At 39.4% G+C, this 15,215-nt stretch overlaps 1 protein-coding gene across 2 annotated transcripts; it reads left to right on the forward strand.

Annotated features, from left to right (window-relative positions):
• Nucleotides 1-9,476: 9,476 nt before the first annotated feature.
• Nucleotides 9,477-14,583, forward strand: six6a (SIX homeobox 6a). Of its 2 annotated transcripts, none has more exons than XM_087780173.1 (2): nt 9,477-10,549; nt 14,212-14,401. In XM_087780173.1, exons 1-2 carry the CDS (start codon nt 9,978-9,980, stop codon nt 14,375-14,377), a joined length of 738 nt encoding a protein of 245 aa, XP_087636299.1. In that variant the 5' UTR covers nt 9,477-9,977; the 3' UTR covers nt 14,378-14,401. The 2 variants fall into 2 exon arrangements, with proteins under 2 accessions (XP_087636299.1, XP_087636298.1); XM_087780172.1 differs by having other exon boundaries at nt 9,672-10,443; nt 14,212-14,583.
• The last annotated feature ends 632 nt before the right edge of the window (nt 14,584-15,215 follow it).

Consider the following 15,215-nt stretch of genomic DNA (forward strand, 5'->3'; position numbering starts at 1 on the left):
CCCGTCACTCAAACAGTCTCTCACTTACATTTGTGACCTACACGAGCGCAAATGAAATTCCGAGATTCTGGGGAAAAAAAAACGGCGGGCGTTACGCTGACGCTATTATGCCAAATCAAAGATGCCGCGGAGTTACAAACCGCCTTTGATCGGCGTGTAATGGCTCTCTTTGACTCCCTTGTAAGTGAAATGAGTAGTCGCGGCGTTGAACGTACACTCCAGCGGCGCCGGAATACGAGGCGTATCATCAACACTTCTGCCTTTGTGGGTAGACTTTGGTGGAGGTCAAACATCACGTGCACTAGTGCGATACGCCTGGTTATGTCCACAATGGGGGAGGAGGATGTGCGCCAGGGCGGGGCCGAGCCAGGCCCCCCCCCCCCCCCTGCAGCCCCTCCCCACTCGCCGCTATGTATTGGCCCGCTGTCAGCGGGACCGTGTGACCCGAGCACGCTGGATTACAACCACTAGAGGCCAGCGGGTGAGCAGATAAGAAGTCTTCTCTGTTACCATAAATCCACAGATTAAAACAGCGTCAAGAGCAGGCGGATCCCGCCCCGGGGGCGGGGGGGCTTCTGAAACTCTCCGAGAGCTTTAGCTTTGACCTTCTGTCAGCTGTGAAACCGCCAGGCAGCGCAGCTGACTCTTCTTAGTTCCCAACGATGGTGACTTAAAAATACATCCAGGTCACGCGGGGGTCAGGGAGCGTAACACAGACATGATATCTTAATTGGAAAGTTAATCCGCGCGAGCTAATGCCGACCCCACTGTGCTCCGCGCTTAAGGGTTTTAAAGCGTGTGACGTTTTCACTCCGCTGTGTAGTCACATGTGCGACTTATTGTACATTTACTGTCGTCTGTCACTCCCAGTGACCTTTTTCTGTTTCGCTGTGTACTCGACACACATGAACGTACACACAAATGCACTTACAGACGCATGCAGAAACAGATACACACAAACTAAAACACAAGCAAATGCACATGCGAAGGAACGCATAAGCACAGATAAACATAAACACACAACTGAAATTACACACACAATCACGTATGCAAAGACAAATACACACAAACAAAAATAAAAGCATTCACACATTAAATCCCACAAAGATGAACACACACATAATCTCAAACATACACAAATTCCCACAAACACAAATAAACAAGCAAAGACACAACTATACACACACACAACAGTGTACACTTACTATACACACACAATCACACAAGTTTGCATATGAACACCTACATACAGAAACAAACACATGCATGAAAAGACAAATACACACTCTCAAACACAAACAAAAAAACAAGCATGCACACATTGATACCCAGAAATGCAAACAGACACACACATACAAAAGTAAACAAAAATGCACACACACACACAATTAAAATCATACACAAATTCACACAAGCAAACAAGCAAGCGCACAACCATACACACACAAGAATGCACACATACTATACACACAACACGAACATACACAAACTTACACACATATGCAAAGACAAATACACACAGAAACAAAAAAACAAGCATGTACACATTAACACCCACAAATGCAAACATACACAAATGAATACAAAAGTACACAAACATACACACAAACTATTAGAAACATTATCAAATTCCTACACAAGCATTAACAAAAAAGCAAACAAATAACCATACACACTCAAAAACACACAACAATTCACACTTACTATACACACACAATCACGCAAGTAAGCATGTAAACATACAAAAACACACACATGCATGCAGGAACACATATGAGTACACATACACACACAAACACACTCACACTTTCGTGAATAAATACACACACAAACAAACAAAAACAACGCACATACGAACACTCAAGGACGTACAAAAACACACACACACACAAACAATGCCTGGCAACCATTTTAAACAGAGCTTCATAATTCATCTTCTGTCGTTCAACATGTTCATAAGACGTTCAATACTGCAGCCAACAAATGTAGGTGAACCGTCTGGACTCTCCAGTCATTCGGGAGAGACTCAGAGTAGAACCTCTGCCACTTGAAGAGCCTCGGGCACTTTTTAAGGATGATTCCTGGAGGTGTCATGGTTCCTCAGAAGCTCCTAGAGTGACCCCCATCCCTCCGGGCGACCCAGCGTTCAGATCATTCTCCGAGTCCTTCCACATGAGTTGGTGGAGGACACTTGACCTGACCTGGTGTTGAACCCTCATCGTCCGTGGAACACCAGCGAGCCGCCGCGTGGCCTCATGAGCTGGACTCCGTCATGCACACGCCGGTGATGATGTCATCGCGCTGATGTTTTTGCTCCTTCAGCAGAAAAGCCCACCTGCCTCCGGCTGACGGTTACGTAACCGCGCTCGACGTCACTTCCTGCTCTCCATGTAAAAAAACATCCCAAACAACAGAAGCTAATAATCACTCATCGCTCGTTCTCCCAGTTTCACACTCAGGCCTGACGTTCAGCGTTCACTTCTGGGCGGCGCGGGTATGAGTGGGGGGCAGGGCGGCGGGGGGGTGTGTGACCGTGGCATCATGGCTGTGGGTGACAGCCTCTTGTAGCGTCTCGTCTGCTCCAGTGATCGCCGGGAATCTGGGTCATTTCCAGCCGGCTCACATGTAACCGCGCCTTCCCTCCCCGCCGCCCACGGCCAGCTACGACCCCGCTAAAAGCTAACGATGAGTCTTAGAGTCCGCAGCAGAGGGACACCCCCCCTCCTCTGGTAACCTCCCGGGTCAAAGTTCAATCATAGACATGAGTGACTCGTGACAAATGCAGCTTCGAAAAATCATTTCAAATGAATCATGGAGGAAACACACACATGCATGCACGAATACACACAAAAACTAAAACAAAAACAAAAGCACACACTAACATACACAAATTCCCACACATAATGTAAACATACAAACACAAATACAAACATACGTAAACTCAAAAACATGCGCTTACACACCAACACACACATTCATGCATAAATACAAAACAAATAACCAGGGATGCTATACCACACATAAATACAAACATACACAAAAACACCCACACAAACCCATGCAAACATGGATGCACGAATACACACTAAAACAAAAACACAAGCACACACTAACATACACAAATTCCCACATACATGCACACATAATGTAAACATACAAACACAAATACAAACATACGTAAACTCAAAAACATGCTCTTACACACCAACACACACACATTCATGCATAAATACAAAAAACATAACCACGGATGCAATAACACACATATCTACAAACATACACAAAAACACCCACACAAATACACACACAAACAAAAACACAAGTGTGAATGCATTAACACTCACACACGAAACATGCAAGCACTCACAAATACAAACATACACAAACACATGCATACACTAATACACACTAAAACAAAAACACACACTAACATACACAAATTCCCACACACATATAAGGCAAACATACAAACACAAATACAAAAATACGTAAACTCAAAAACATGCACTTACACACCAACACACACATTCATGCATAAATACAAAAAAAATAACCACGGATGCAATAACACACATAAATACAAACATACACAAAAACACCCACACAAACCCATGCGAACATGGATGCACGAATACACACTAAAACAAAAACACAAGCACACACTTACATACACAAATTCCCACACACCTGCACGCATAATGCAAACATACAAACACAAATACAAACATACCTAAACTCAAAAACATGCGCTTACACACCAACACACACATTCATGCATAAATACAAAAAAACATAACCCAGATGCAATAACACACATGAACACAGACATACACAAAAACACCCACACAAACTAACGCAAACATGGATGCAGAAATACACACACAAATAAAAACACAAGTGTGATTGCATAAACATACACAAACACATGCATACACGAATACAAACAAACAAAAACGCATGCAGCCTTTTACAGACAAAATCCAAAAATGCATGTACACAAATAAAAACATACACACCCACACATGCATTAACACAAACAAATGCAAACATACACGCACACAAACACACACAAACGAAAACACAAGCATTAACAAACTAAATGCAATTATGCACGTAGACAAATAACACACTCAAACGCACAGAAGCATGCACACATATACACACAATCAATCTTGCACACATGCATCCTTTCAAAATAATAACAGAATAGAATAAAAATAAACCTTGGATGAAAAATGTACAACACACTCGCGCACACACACACATTAACAATGTGATACTTTTGCTCACTAAGTGCACACAGATTATTAGTAGCTTCTATAAATGCACACACAAATAAAATACTACACACAGAAAGAAATTACGTTCCCGATCGAAACGTTTCACTTCATCTATGTAAACACAACAAATATATAGACACAAAAACACATAAACTAAATAAATGTGTCTTTTATAAATACAGCAGTCCAGTGAGCAAGACTTAATATTTAGCTCAACATATGAATAGAGACACAAAAACGAGAGGGAAATATCTGAGCTAAATGTCATATTTAACCCTTGTGTTATCTCAGGGTCAAGGTGACCCGACGGTCGAAAACAAATGTGTTTGTGGTATCCCTTGTGGTATTGTCTCTGTGTCAAGGTTCAGACTTCTAATGTTTTTCCATCCTCGTGTAAACATTTCTTTCTATTAGAATAGACTATCCTTCTGTTGGTGCCATAGTGACAAGTGTTATAGTGATGATGGATGATTGGCTGAAATTGCTGATTTAAAAAAAATAACTTGACAATGTGTTCTATGCATTAATTAGGATTCTTGTTTTGTCCAAACTCAACCTTTTTTTTTTAACCTTAAGCCAAAAACCGAAAGTACTTTTTAGTATCTTTGCGAGTCTGAACCATGATTGTGTGTTGTGACAGTAGAAGAACAGAGGTCCAGTGTGTCGACTGGTGGATGCTGGTGTCAGGACTCAGGCCTGCACTCCTCACACACACACACACACACACTCGCTCGCACACACACACTTCCAGCCACTTTCCACCCCAAAAAAAATCCCGTTCAAAGGTATCAGTCATGTGACCTATAAAAGGAATAAACTGCTGGCTGGGTTGGGTCTCTTTGGCCTGTTGAATGATGCATCAGTGTCTCTGACACCAGACATGTTGCTCACACGGGTTCACAGACTACAATTGTTCTCTGCTGCCTCCGTTTAAAGGATCAAAATCCAGCTTGTGTTTTATTCATGCTCGCTTCCTCGAAGAAGAGCTTGTAGATTTAGGCTCAGACTTGCGATGAAATATTCACCCCGCTGTTAATATTTCATCCCGGGATGTTTGCCAGTGTCGTGGCGAAGAAGTACTTTTGCTTGATTGGCTTTATTGTCGTAGATTTCTGAGCGTGTTTGTTCATGTGATGCAGCGGGAGAATGAACAGCTTCCTGGGCAGAAGGCGTTTCATAACCCTGATACCAGAGTGCATAATTCATGCAAAAAAAGCCAGAAGGGTTTCAGCTCTGTGTGTGTGTGTGTGTGTTTGTGTGTGTGTGGGGGTGTGTGTGTGTGTGTGTGTGTGTAGGAGGGGGAGTATCTGTGAAAATAATATCAGGCTTTTCCGTCAGAATGAACTTTACCACTGTATCCAGCCATGAAATAATCTGACCCGACACTTCAAACCATCTGCGCCATCTATCCGCCCTCTTATTTACTAAATCAGCCCGTGCACAAAACGGAGTGTGTGTGATACTACAGCCTGACAGGGCCGGGATAATCCTATATATACACACACATACACACCCCTGCATCCCTGTGTGTGTACTTACTGTCGCCCATGACACAGAAGTTGCTGTTGTAGAAATACTCGCTGACGGGTCTTAGGTTCTTCTTGTTTTCTTCTGCAGGCGTCTGGACTGGTGTCATCCGTGGGTCATCCAGGAGAGACTCGGAGTGGAACACCAGCCAGTACAGTATAACTGACAAAGATACACTGCTTTGTTCAGTCTTCTACGTCGCAACAATTTCACCCCAAAATAGTACTGACAGAACATAACAAGGACAAAGTCTGTTACAATGAGAAAAACATTAAAGGTGATGTTTGTTTGCATGGATAATGGTAATAGAAATAGTACATAAATTACTATAACAGAGGTAGTAGAAGTATGGAACGTGTAATACAGTAATAGAAGTAATTGAAGTGTCATACATGTATTACGGTAATGGAAGCAGTAGAGGTATCGAACAGGTAATCCAGTAATAGAATTAGAAGAAGTATCATAGATTATTACAGCAATAGATGTAGTTGAAGTTTCAAACATGTATAACGGTAATAAAAGTAGTTGTAGAGGTGTAAATAAGTGTAGAAGTATCATACATGTATTGTGGTAATATAGGTAGTTGTAGAGGTATAATAAGTGTATAAGTACTATACATGTTTTGTGGTAATATAAGTAGAAGTAGAGGTATAATTAGTGTATAAGTATCATATATGTATTGTGGTTATATAAGTAGAAGTAGAGGTATAATAAGTGTAGAAGTAGTTGGAGTATCAAACATGTATTAAGCTCATAGAAGTGGTTGAAGAGGTATAATAAGTGTAGAAGTAGTAGAAGTAGCATACATGCAATACAGTAAAATAAGTATTTGAATAGGTATAATAAGTGTAGAAGTAGATTACTTGCACATTGGTCATAGAAGTCGCTGTAGAGGTATTATAAATGTTGAGGTAGTAGAAGTGTCAGGCATGTAATCCAGTAATAGAATTAGAAGAAGAGAAGAATATGGTAATAACAGTAGTTGTATAGGTATATTTAGTGTAGAAATACCATACATGTATAACCCCTCATAGAACTAGTTGAAGAGGTCTAATAAGTGTAGAAGTAGTAGAAGTACCTTACATGCACTATGGTCGTAAAAGTAGTTGAAGAGGTATAATACGTGTAGAAGTAGTAGAAGCATCGGACATGTAATCCAGTAATACAATTAGAAGAAGTATCATAGATTATTACAGCAATAGATGTAGTTTAAATATCACACATGTATTATGGTAATAACAGTAGTTGTAGAGGTGTAATAAGTGTAGGAGTAGAGGAAGTATCATACATGTATGATGGTCATAAAGGTAGTTGAATAGGTATAAGTGTAGTAGTAATAGAAGTATTGAACACTCAGAGGTTCACCTGGACGATCAGTGATGAGACTCTGAAGACGACAGGAAGAGACGAGTTTGTTCCGTTGCTGCTGTACAGTGAACTCACCGTCTGACCCACCTCAGTGTCTCCAGAAGTTCTCTCAGAGAAAGACGCTCTTGACTTTCTGCAGCCTCACAAGATAAAGGCTCATAAATGATTCGTGAGAATAATGAAGCGAAGCCCTGAGACTCTTCAGACATGGCCTCTTAACGTAACTTGACTTTTCTTTCTTCGGCTCGCAGGGAGACCAGGATAAAAAAGAAAAATCCCAAAGATGAATAAACATGTAGGAAACCTGTCGTGTGGTTTCAAAATCATGTTGATTCCCAGATCATCTCCAGACGTTCACTTGAAGTCGTCATGACAGTGATATGGATGAATGAATGTGAACTGATTCACAGCAGACCTTTTAAGTATTTGTCCTTCTGGCCTTTAAACACAATGATAAAGATGTGATGATAAGAACAGGAAAGTAATTTAAAATAGATATATATTTATTTTAAGAGATGTTAATGTTGAATATGAGCGAGGCTGAAATGTGATTATAAGGTCAAAACTATAATAAAATATTTAAAGTGATTAAAATGCCACAAGACATTATTTTATTTAGTTTAAAAACATAACAAAAACGCATTTTCTGCATTTGATTCAAATCAATGTGGTGCGTTCAATGACATTGGAATGTAAGTGGTGCATTCAAAATTGTGGGAAAAATGAAAAATCTTAATCAAATCGACTAAAAACTGCATTTTTTGGGCTTTGATGGTTTTTTTTGGCTTCAATAACATTGAGTTCATCCGTAACAATAATACTTTTTTGAGGTGTTGGTAAATAAAATAAAATAAAACCTTTTTTTTAGCATGATAATGATTCATGATGCATTCTGGGTGATCTAGCTTTTGGCTAACTTTAAATAAGGGTTGAATTTTAAACATAAATATGGTTGAAAGCGTTAAATTATTTAAGTAAGAATTCTTATAACGAAAAGGAAAAGTTCATCAATAGGCCGAGACAAGATGGGAGGCCTATAGTTGCTGCGGCAGGAAATGACGCGCGGAGTTAATGAGCAAAATTTACAAAAAAGTTTTAGTCAAGCTTTAGTTCACTCTTGGTGGTGAAAACGTGACGAGTAACTATAAAATATTTGATATTTTTTCAAATTAATTTTCTTAATATGGAATTAAAACAAAATGTTGAGTTGACAGTTGAGTCGTCTGGTTCTCGCGAGGTTTCTGCATCAAATGTTCTCCTGTTCCTGGTGGAGCTGCACGATATTCACACATTTATAATAATATCAATAGTTTAAAACCGCAAATGAATACTTAGTGATTTAGTGCAGAACTTTATTTTAAATGAACTTCATTTATTATCTTTATTTTGCTGCTGACGTTCATGAAAAACAAACATAAGGTTTGACATGAAAAAATGAACTTCTGTTTTTAAACTTTAATTATTTTAACTCTAATTATCGAATAGTTGTTTTGGTTTACTGTGCGGCAGTTGTGACGCTGTATTGTGATCAGGGTGAAAAAGGCAATTATCTCTACATAACAAATTTGACGTTTCAGTCGATTTTATTGACGTCATAGGAGCCTATTTGTTTAATCCTGTGTAAAATGCGATTTTTCCAGAACAATATATTAACAACAAATAATAAAACATAACATTATCTTTTTTTTTTTACATGAATATAATGGCATAATTTAAAAATCCGTTTATAAAATACATGTGAACATTTTAAATACGCGAATGAAGCACAATCCAATATATAAATCTTATCCATCTTTCTTTTTTTAAATAATGTTTTTAATTTAACACAATTTCAAGTTTGGCAATAATATTGATAATACTGATCTCTATTAAAGCTAATTATCAATACGGTATTAGATTTCTGTGGGTTAATCGAACAACGACTTAAAATGGATTTTTTTGGTTTTAACAAACAATATTTTTTTTACAAACAATTTTTTTTATATATATATATTTTATTATCTCGGTTTAATTATGTCAATAATAGTAACATTTTGTGAAATAATAAAACAAAAAAAACGAAACACAAGTGCTTTAAAAAAAAAAAGCTTAGTAAAGTTAAAGCTTCAATTCTTGCCGCTTAAAAGGCCATTTTTTTCTACTTTCGTCTGCGTTTTTATTTCCGTAAAAAGGCTGAAATCTAGAAAATGATCGAGGCTACGAGGGAAGAATTGTGACGTGAATAAAGATCCAAAGTTTTTCTCTCCAGTCGAGATGATAAAGTCGCTCGAAACATCGAGACACTTGAGCGAATCTCTTCTTGACTTTCGCACAAAAAGCTGGAAGAAGAAAAAGGTCAAACGTCTGCGCCGTCGCCGCGAAGGAGGCGCCGAGTCCTGGTTCCGCGCGGATTGGCCCAACCTGACAGTGATGGACGTGTCGTCATGGCAACCGGGCAGCCAATCTGCCAAGTCCAATAGGAGATCATCATCGGAGGGGGTTTGACTGTCTTCTCTCCCCCCCCTGTTCAAAAATCCTCTCCTCCACTCGGGCTGGATTCTTTCTGCTCCCCGACACACCCGCGGAAGACCCGCGTCCCTGATCCCGCGCAGTCCGAGGATGCGGTCTCCATAGCAGCGTCCTCCTCCGGTCGCATCCTCAGACGATTGGCTCGCAAGTTTGGGGGGTCGCCCTGGGTGCGTTCGCGAGAGGGTGAGCGTGTCGGCGGAGAAGGATCCGCGGCGGCGGAGAGAGAGAGAGAGGGAGGGAGAGAGAGAGAGGAGTCCGGAGGGGAGGGAGACCAGCCACCCCGGAGAAGCCTCCATGTTTCAGCTGCCGATCCTCAACTTCAGCCCCCAGCAGGTCGCGGGGGTCTGCGAGACCCTGGAGGAGTCGGGGGACGTGGAGAGACTCGGCCGCTTCCTCTGGTCCCTGCCCGTGGCCCCGGCGGCCTGCGAGGTCCTCAACAAGAACGAGTCGGTGCTGCGGGCCCGGGCCGTGGTCGCCTTCCACACCGGGAACTTCCGCGAACTCTACCACCTCCTGGAGAACCACAAGTTCACCAAAGAGTCGCACACCAAGCTGCAGGCGCTGTGGCTGGAGGCCCACTACCAGGAGGCCGAGAAGCTGCGGGGTCGCCCGCTGGGGCCCGTGGACAAGTACCGAGTCCGGAAGAAGTTCCCGTTGCCCAGAACCATCTGGGACGGCGAGCAGAAGACGCACTGCTTCAAGGAGCGGACCCGGCACTTGTTACGGGAGTGGTACCTGCAGGATCCGTACCCGAACCCCAGTAAGAAACGGGAGCTCGCTCAGGCGACCGGACTCACACCCACGCAAGTGGGGAACTGGTTTAAAAACCGCAGACAAAGAGACCGAGCGGCGGCGGCCAAGAACAGGTACCAGACGGGTCCTCCGCGGCTCCGAGCTCGGTTCCGTTTTTTTTTTAACCAAAGCCTAGAAAACACCGAGACGTTTGAGGTCCAAAAAAATGACGTTTAATAGAAAATTACCAATAATGACGACGAATAATTCAAACATCTGAATCGCGGATTCGTACCTAAATCGATCTTTATGTGCAAAAGGTGAAATGATAAAATGATAAAATGAAGCTGGAATTAATTGTAACATCTAAACTTAATTAAATCTAATCTAAATGTATTTAGATTGTATTTTTTTAAAAAAAGAGGACGCAGCTAGTCAGACGTTTTAGAGGGTTCATGTGTTCATGATATTTATGAATTATTTTTGTGCTTTTAATGTTTTATATTCAGACGCCAGTGCTCGAGCTCCTGTTTATTCTTTCATTACATTAAATTACCAACATCGAAAGCTATAAATACAGTTTACTATTTACAGAAATAAATAACAATTTCATCGCACCTTTTAAATGTTTGTTATTTAATTCAGTAGCAGACGGAAATTTGAGTTCTGTCTAAGAAACCACGTCACATTATTTTTTAAGATAAATCGTATACCGTTAACCATTTTATCTAAAATGACGTCACATGAACAGAACTGACTGTGATCACAAATAATTAGAAACATTTGTTTTGTTTCACTCATAATAATAAACCAAACAATAATCCAGACGAATAAATACGTCACTTTTCCCAGAAGATTTAATCTTTAAAATAAGATTGATTATGAACAAACCGAGAATCATAAAACTTTTTAAAATCACAAATAATATAGTACATTTCATTTCAGTTAACCCCTGTAAATAAATATTTGTTATTGCGCAATCTTTCTCCTGACACGTCACTGAGGTATCAATGAATACACAAAGGAAACCAAAACAAAACCTCTTCAAATCATGTGCTTTTGGCTTTTATTAAAATTATTAATAACGATGTTTATTTACTAACAAAACGGAATTTAAAACGGAAAGTAAAATAGTGGGCAAATTACTAGGATCTAAAACAGTAACAAACAATTATTCTTTGTATGGCGAAATATATCAAAATATAGATTTATTCTAACATACAATTTCAATGCTCACTGTAAATGTGCAAAATGAATTTAAATCTAATTACATAATTATTCACTGAAATTACGAATAAAGCATTTAACCTAGAGGACGAATGATGTGTGTGTTTGTATCAGTGCGTGTAGGTGTGTGTGTGTGAGTGTGCGTACGGTGTGTGCGAGCGTGTGGGTACGAAAAATAATGATTTGTATAAAATAAAACTGATGGAATCTGATAGAGTAAAAACAATATTTAATATACAAAATACTATTAACTAAGTATATAAAGTCTCTCGTAATGCAGTGTGTTATGATACAATTAAAACTCAATAACCTTTTTTTTTTTAAATAGGAACCTTGACTAATTCATTAAATACATTTGTTTTAATTATATTTGAATTATGTGGTATGAATATTTTTTAATAATGTTAATAATACAGATACACAGACGGGTTGTTTCATAAATATTTAATGAAAAAAATAATGATGAAAACGTCATAATAAAATCGAAATTAGGAAAAATTAAATGAAAGAAAAATAAATACAAATTGAAAAACTTTAAAATGTTTAAAAAATAAAGTTATTTTTTAATATTTTTATCACAAATTAAAGGCTTCTGAACACCCCTTATGTAAACATTTGAATTGCAATATATACATTTTAAATACAATAATGAAAATAACCACAACTTCTTAAATAATACATTTCACATATAGATCAATAAATGTAATTATGCAAAATTAAATATAAAATGTACTATAATGTTTATTTCCCTTCAATTTAGATTTGTAGTGTCTGTTGTTATTTATTTATTTTTCTTGATTTAAACCACACTTTAAAACGATGAAAATCACCATAATATGTTTTTATTTTATTTAATGTTCTCAACTGTTGAGGTTTGAATTTATTTTTCCAAAGACGGCTTTGAATCAAATTAAAAATGATAACCCAACGTCATCGAATGTAGAGATAAATAGAAATAAAAGCCTGAAAAATACGTTCAATGTAGATAATGAGAACTGTAGCCCCGGAGTGTCGACATGTCTATTAAGATGAGAGCACAAGTCTTTGATGAAGACAGTGAGGTGAAAGTGGACTTGAGTCAAGAGAAAATCAATATCATCTCAAGATGATAAGATTTTAATAAGTCTAACTTGTGCTAGTGAGCTGAGGATGAGAGGACATGTGATGGAGGTGAGATGTGTGTGTCCAGGGAAATATCAAACATCAGTTGAGGAACACCATCATGAGCACTAAAGACAAGGCAAGAAGACAGAAGCAGACAAAAAAGAGCAACACAACATTGAAAGAAACAGAAGCAAGACACAAAAGGAGAAGATGACACACAAACGGACACAGCACAGTACGACACATGATGACAAAGGTGTCGTCATGGTTCAGAATACCATCAATATGATACACAATAACCTCATACCACGACACATGGTTGAAGAAGACACAACCGAGACTCGACAACATGATAGATCAATATGCAGCGTGACAACAAAAGACATGGAATGCTTCATACATTAACCCTAAGATTACAACAACACAACGGGTCAAGATAAGACAGACACAAAACAACCATAACAGTCACAACGATGACAACATAAACATGGCAACACAAGAAAAGACACACTATCAGGAGGCGATACAAAGCAATACAGAGCAACACAACCAGATGATGTTTGACTGACAACAACATATATGTGTTTTTCAATATCACAACTTACCTGAGATGATGCTTGAATCACTGTTTTCAACAATAATGTGTCGGCAAAATAATGACAAAAACAAAGTCGGCATTTACACTTGTTTCTGTATATTTCTGTATGTAAACTGTATATTTACATTATGTATATTTTTCTCCTTTGTGTCTATTTTTTGACAAAAAAAAACTATTTAATTATTACATTATGTTATTGATATTTTCCACTTTAACCCGGCATTTTTAAACAACTACAATAGGAGTTCTGAATTAAATTTAAAACATGTTTGTATTAGGCTCTGATAATATCTCTTCTTCATGATATTGTTGTATCCTCTTTGTTTGCAAATATCTGTTTTTATTGAACCCATTTCTGCTCTTTATATCTATATTATTTGCTGTTTAATTACGTGACCTTTTATTTTCCGCTATTTTTCGCTCATATATTCATGAGTTAAATTGATACTTGCACATTTGACTTTTGTCTTAATCGAATTATCCTCGATTAAATCCATGTTAATACAACAATATAAAGGGTTTCGAGAAAGTGTTATACATTTGAATGGGTTAAGAAACTAGTGTTCTTATGTTTTATTTAATCCCAACGCTTAATAACATAAATCGAGAAATGTACTTTTTTATTTGTGTTCAATCGTGTTCAGAGGTTAGTTGTTTTTTTTTATTCCCACATAATTAAAAGGATGAATATATATTTTAAACACAAAAAAAACAGGTTTATTCATAAATACTTTTAATTACCTAATATTATTTTGAATGTACGTGTATTCATGGGAGTCTAAAGCCACAGTTAATTCAATTTATTCGAGATAAAAAACCCCACAAATGATGTGTTTGTTCTATTGATAAATATCGTCTCCTCCGCAGGCTCCAGCAGCAGGTTCTCTCCGGAGGCTCGGTTCGCTCTTTGGCGGACGACGACGGCACCGTGGACCGGCTCGGAAACTCGTCCAGTCCGGAGGCGAGTCTGTCCAGCAAAGCGGCCGCGTCCGCGATCTCCATCACCTCCAGCGACAGTGAATGTGACATCTGACGGGCGACATGTGGGGGAGGAGGGGGGAGAGACAATCCGAATCAAACATAGTGCCTGCGTTTATTCAACAAACACACACTCACACACACACACACACAGCCAATGGAATCCTGCCAAAACCCGACCTCCAGGCCTTCATCTGACCCGGGCGGGTCACTGACCGGGACCACTTCACGGACCAGTCATCAGCCCTGCGACGCAAAATGAAATAGGGGGGTTGGGGAGGGAGGGGGGGGGGGGAAAGGAGAAGATAAATGGCGCATGCGCGGTGAGCTGTGCCACGAACTGTGATATTTTTACTTTAAAGTTTTATAAATAATGTTTATTTGCTTATTTAAGACGACGACGCAGTTTCTGAGTTTCGTATTGAGTATCGGTGTTTTTCCAGATGTCCACGGGTGACGTGTCGAGCATGCGCGCGCTTTAGTGACGTGATGTTTCAGTCAAAATAAAAGACATTCATGTTGACCAAGACTGTGTCGTGGACGAGCCGCGCGTGCGTGTGCGTGTGTGTGTGCGTGCGTGTGTGTGTGATCGTCCCCCGTGTTTCCACGACACGTTTGGTTTCTTGCGTGGGTCTGATTGAGCAGCTCGGCTCCTGTAATGCGGGGTGACAGCCAGGGGTCACGCAAGGGTCACCGCACTAACCCGGATGATGCGCCGCAGCGCTCACCGCGTCACAACAGCGGGCTCTTATTCTGAAGGAGATATGACGCGATGTTACGCGGGAAATACACAAGTAAAATATTTGTTTCGTATATTACATGTTTCACCTTATCACGCAGATTTAAATGACTTTATTTTACTGTAATTCACTATGGTTCACCCGTCACTAGTA

The sequence above is a fragment of the Callionymus lyra genome, chromosome 18 (genome assembly GCF_982586985.1).
Source record: "Callionymus lyra chromosome 18, fCalLyr1.hap1.1, whole genome shotgun sequence".
In the NCBI taxonomy this organism is placed as follows: Eukaryota; Metazoa; Chordata; class Actinopteri; order Syngnathiformes; family Callionymidae; genus Callionymus; species Callionymus lyra.

Excerpts from the sequence above, each read along its gene's own strand:
- six6a (XM_087780172.1), top strand. The coding sequence starts at position 9,978 with ATGTTTCAGCTGCCGATCCTCAACTTCAGCCCCCAGCAGGTCGCGGGG. Across the intron at positions 10,444-14,211 it reads GGATCCGTACCCGAACCCCA|GCTCCAGCAGCAGGTTCTCT; the intron begins GTAAGAAACGGG and ends TCTCCTCCGCAG.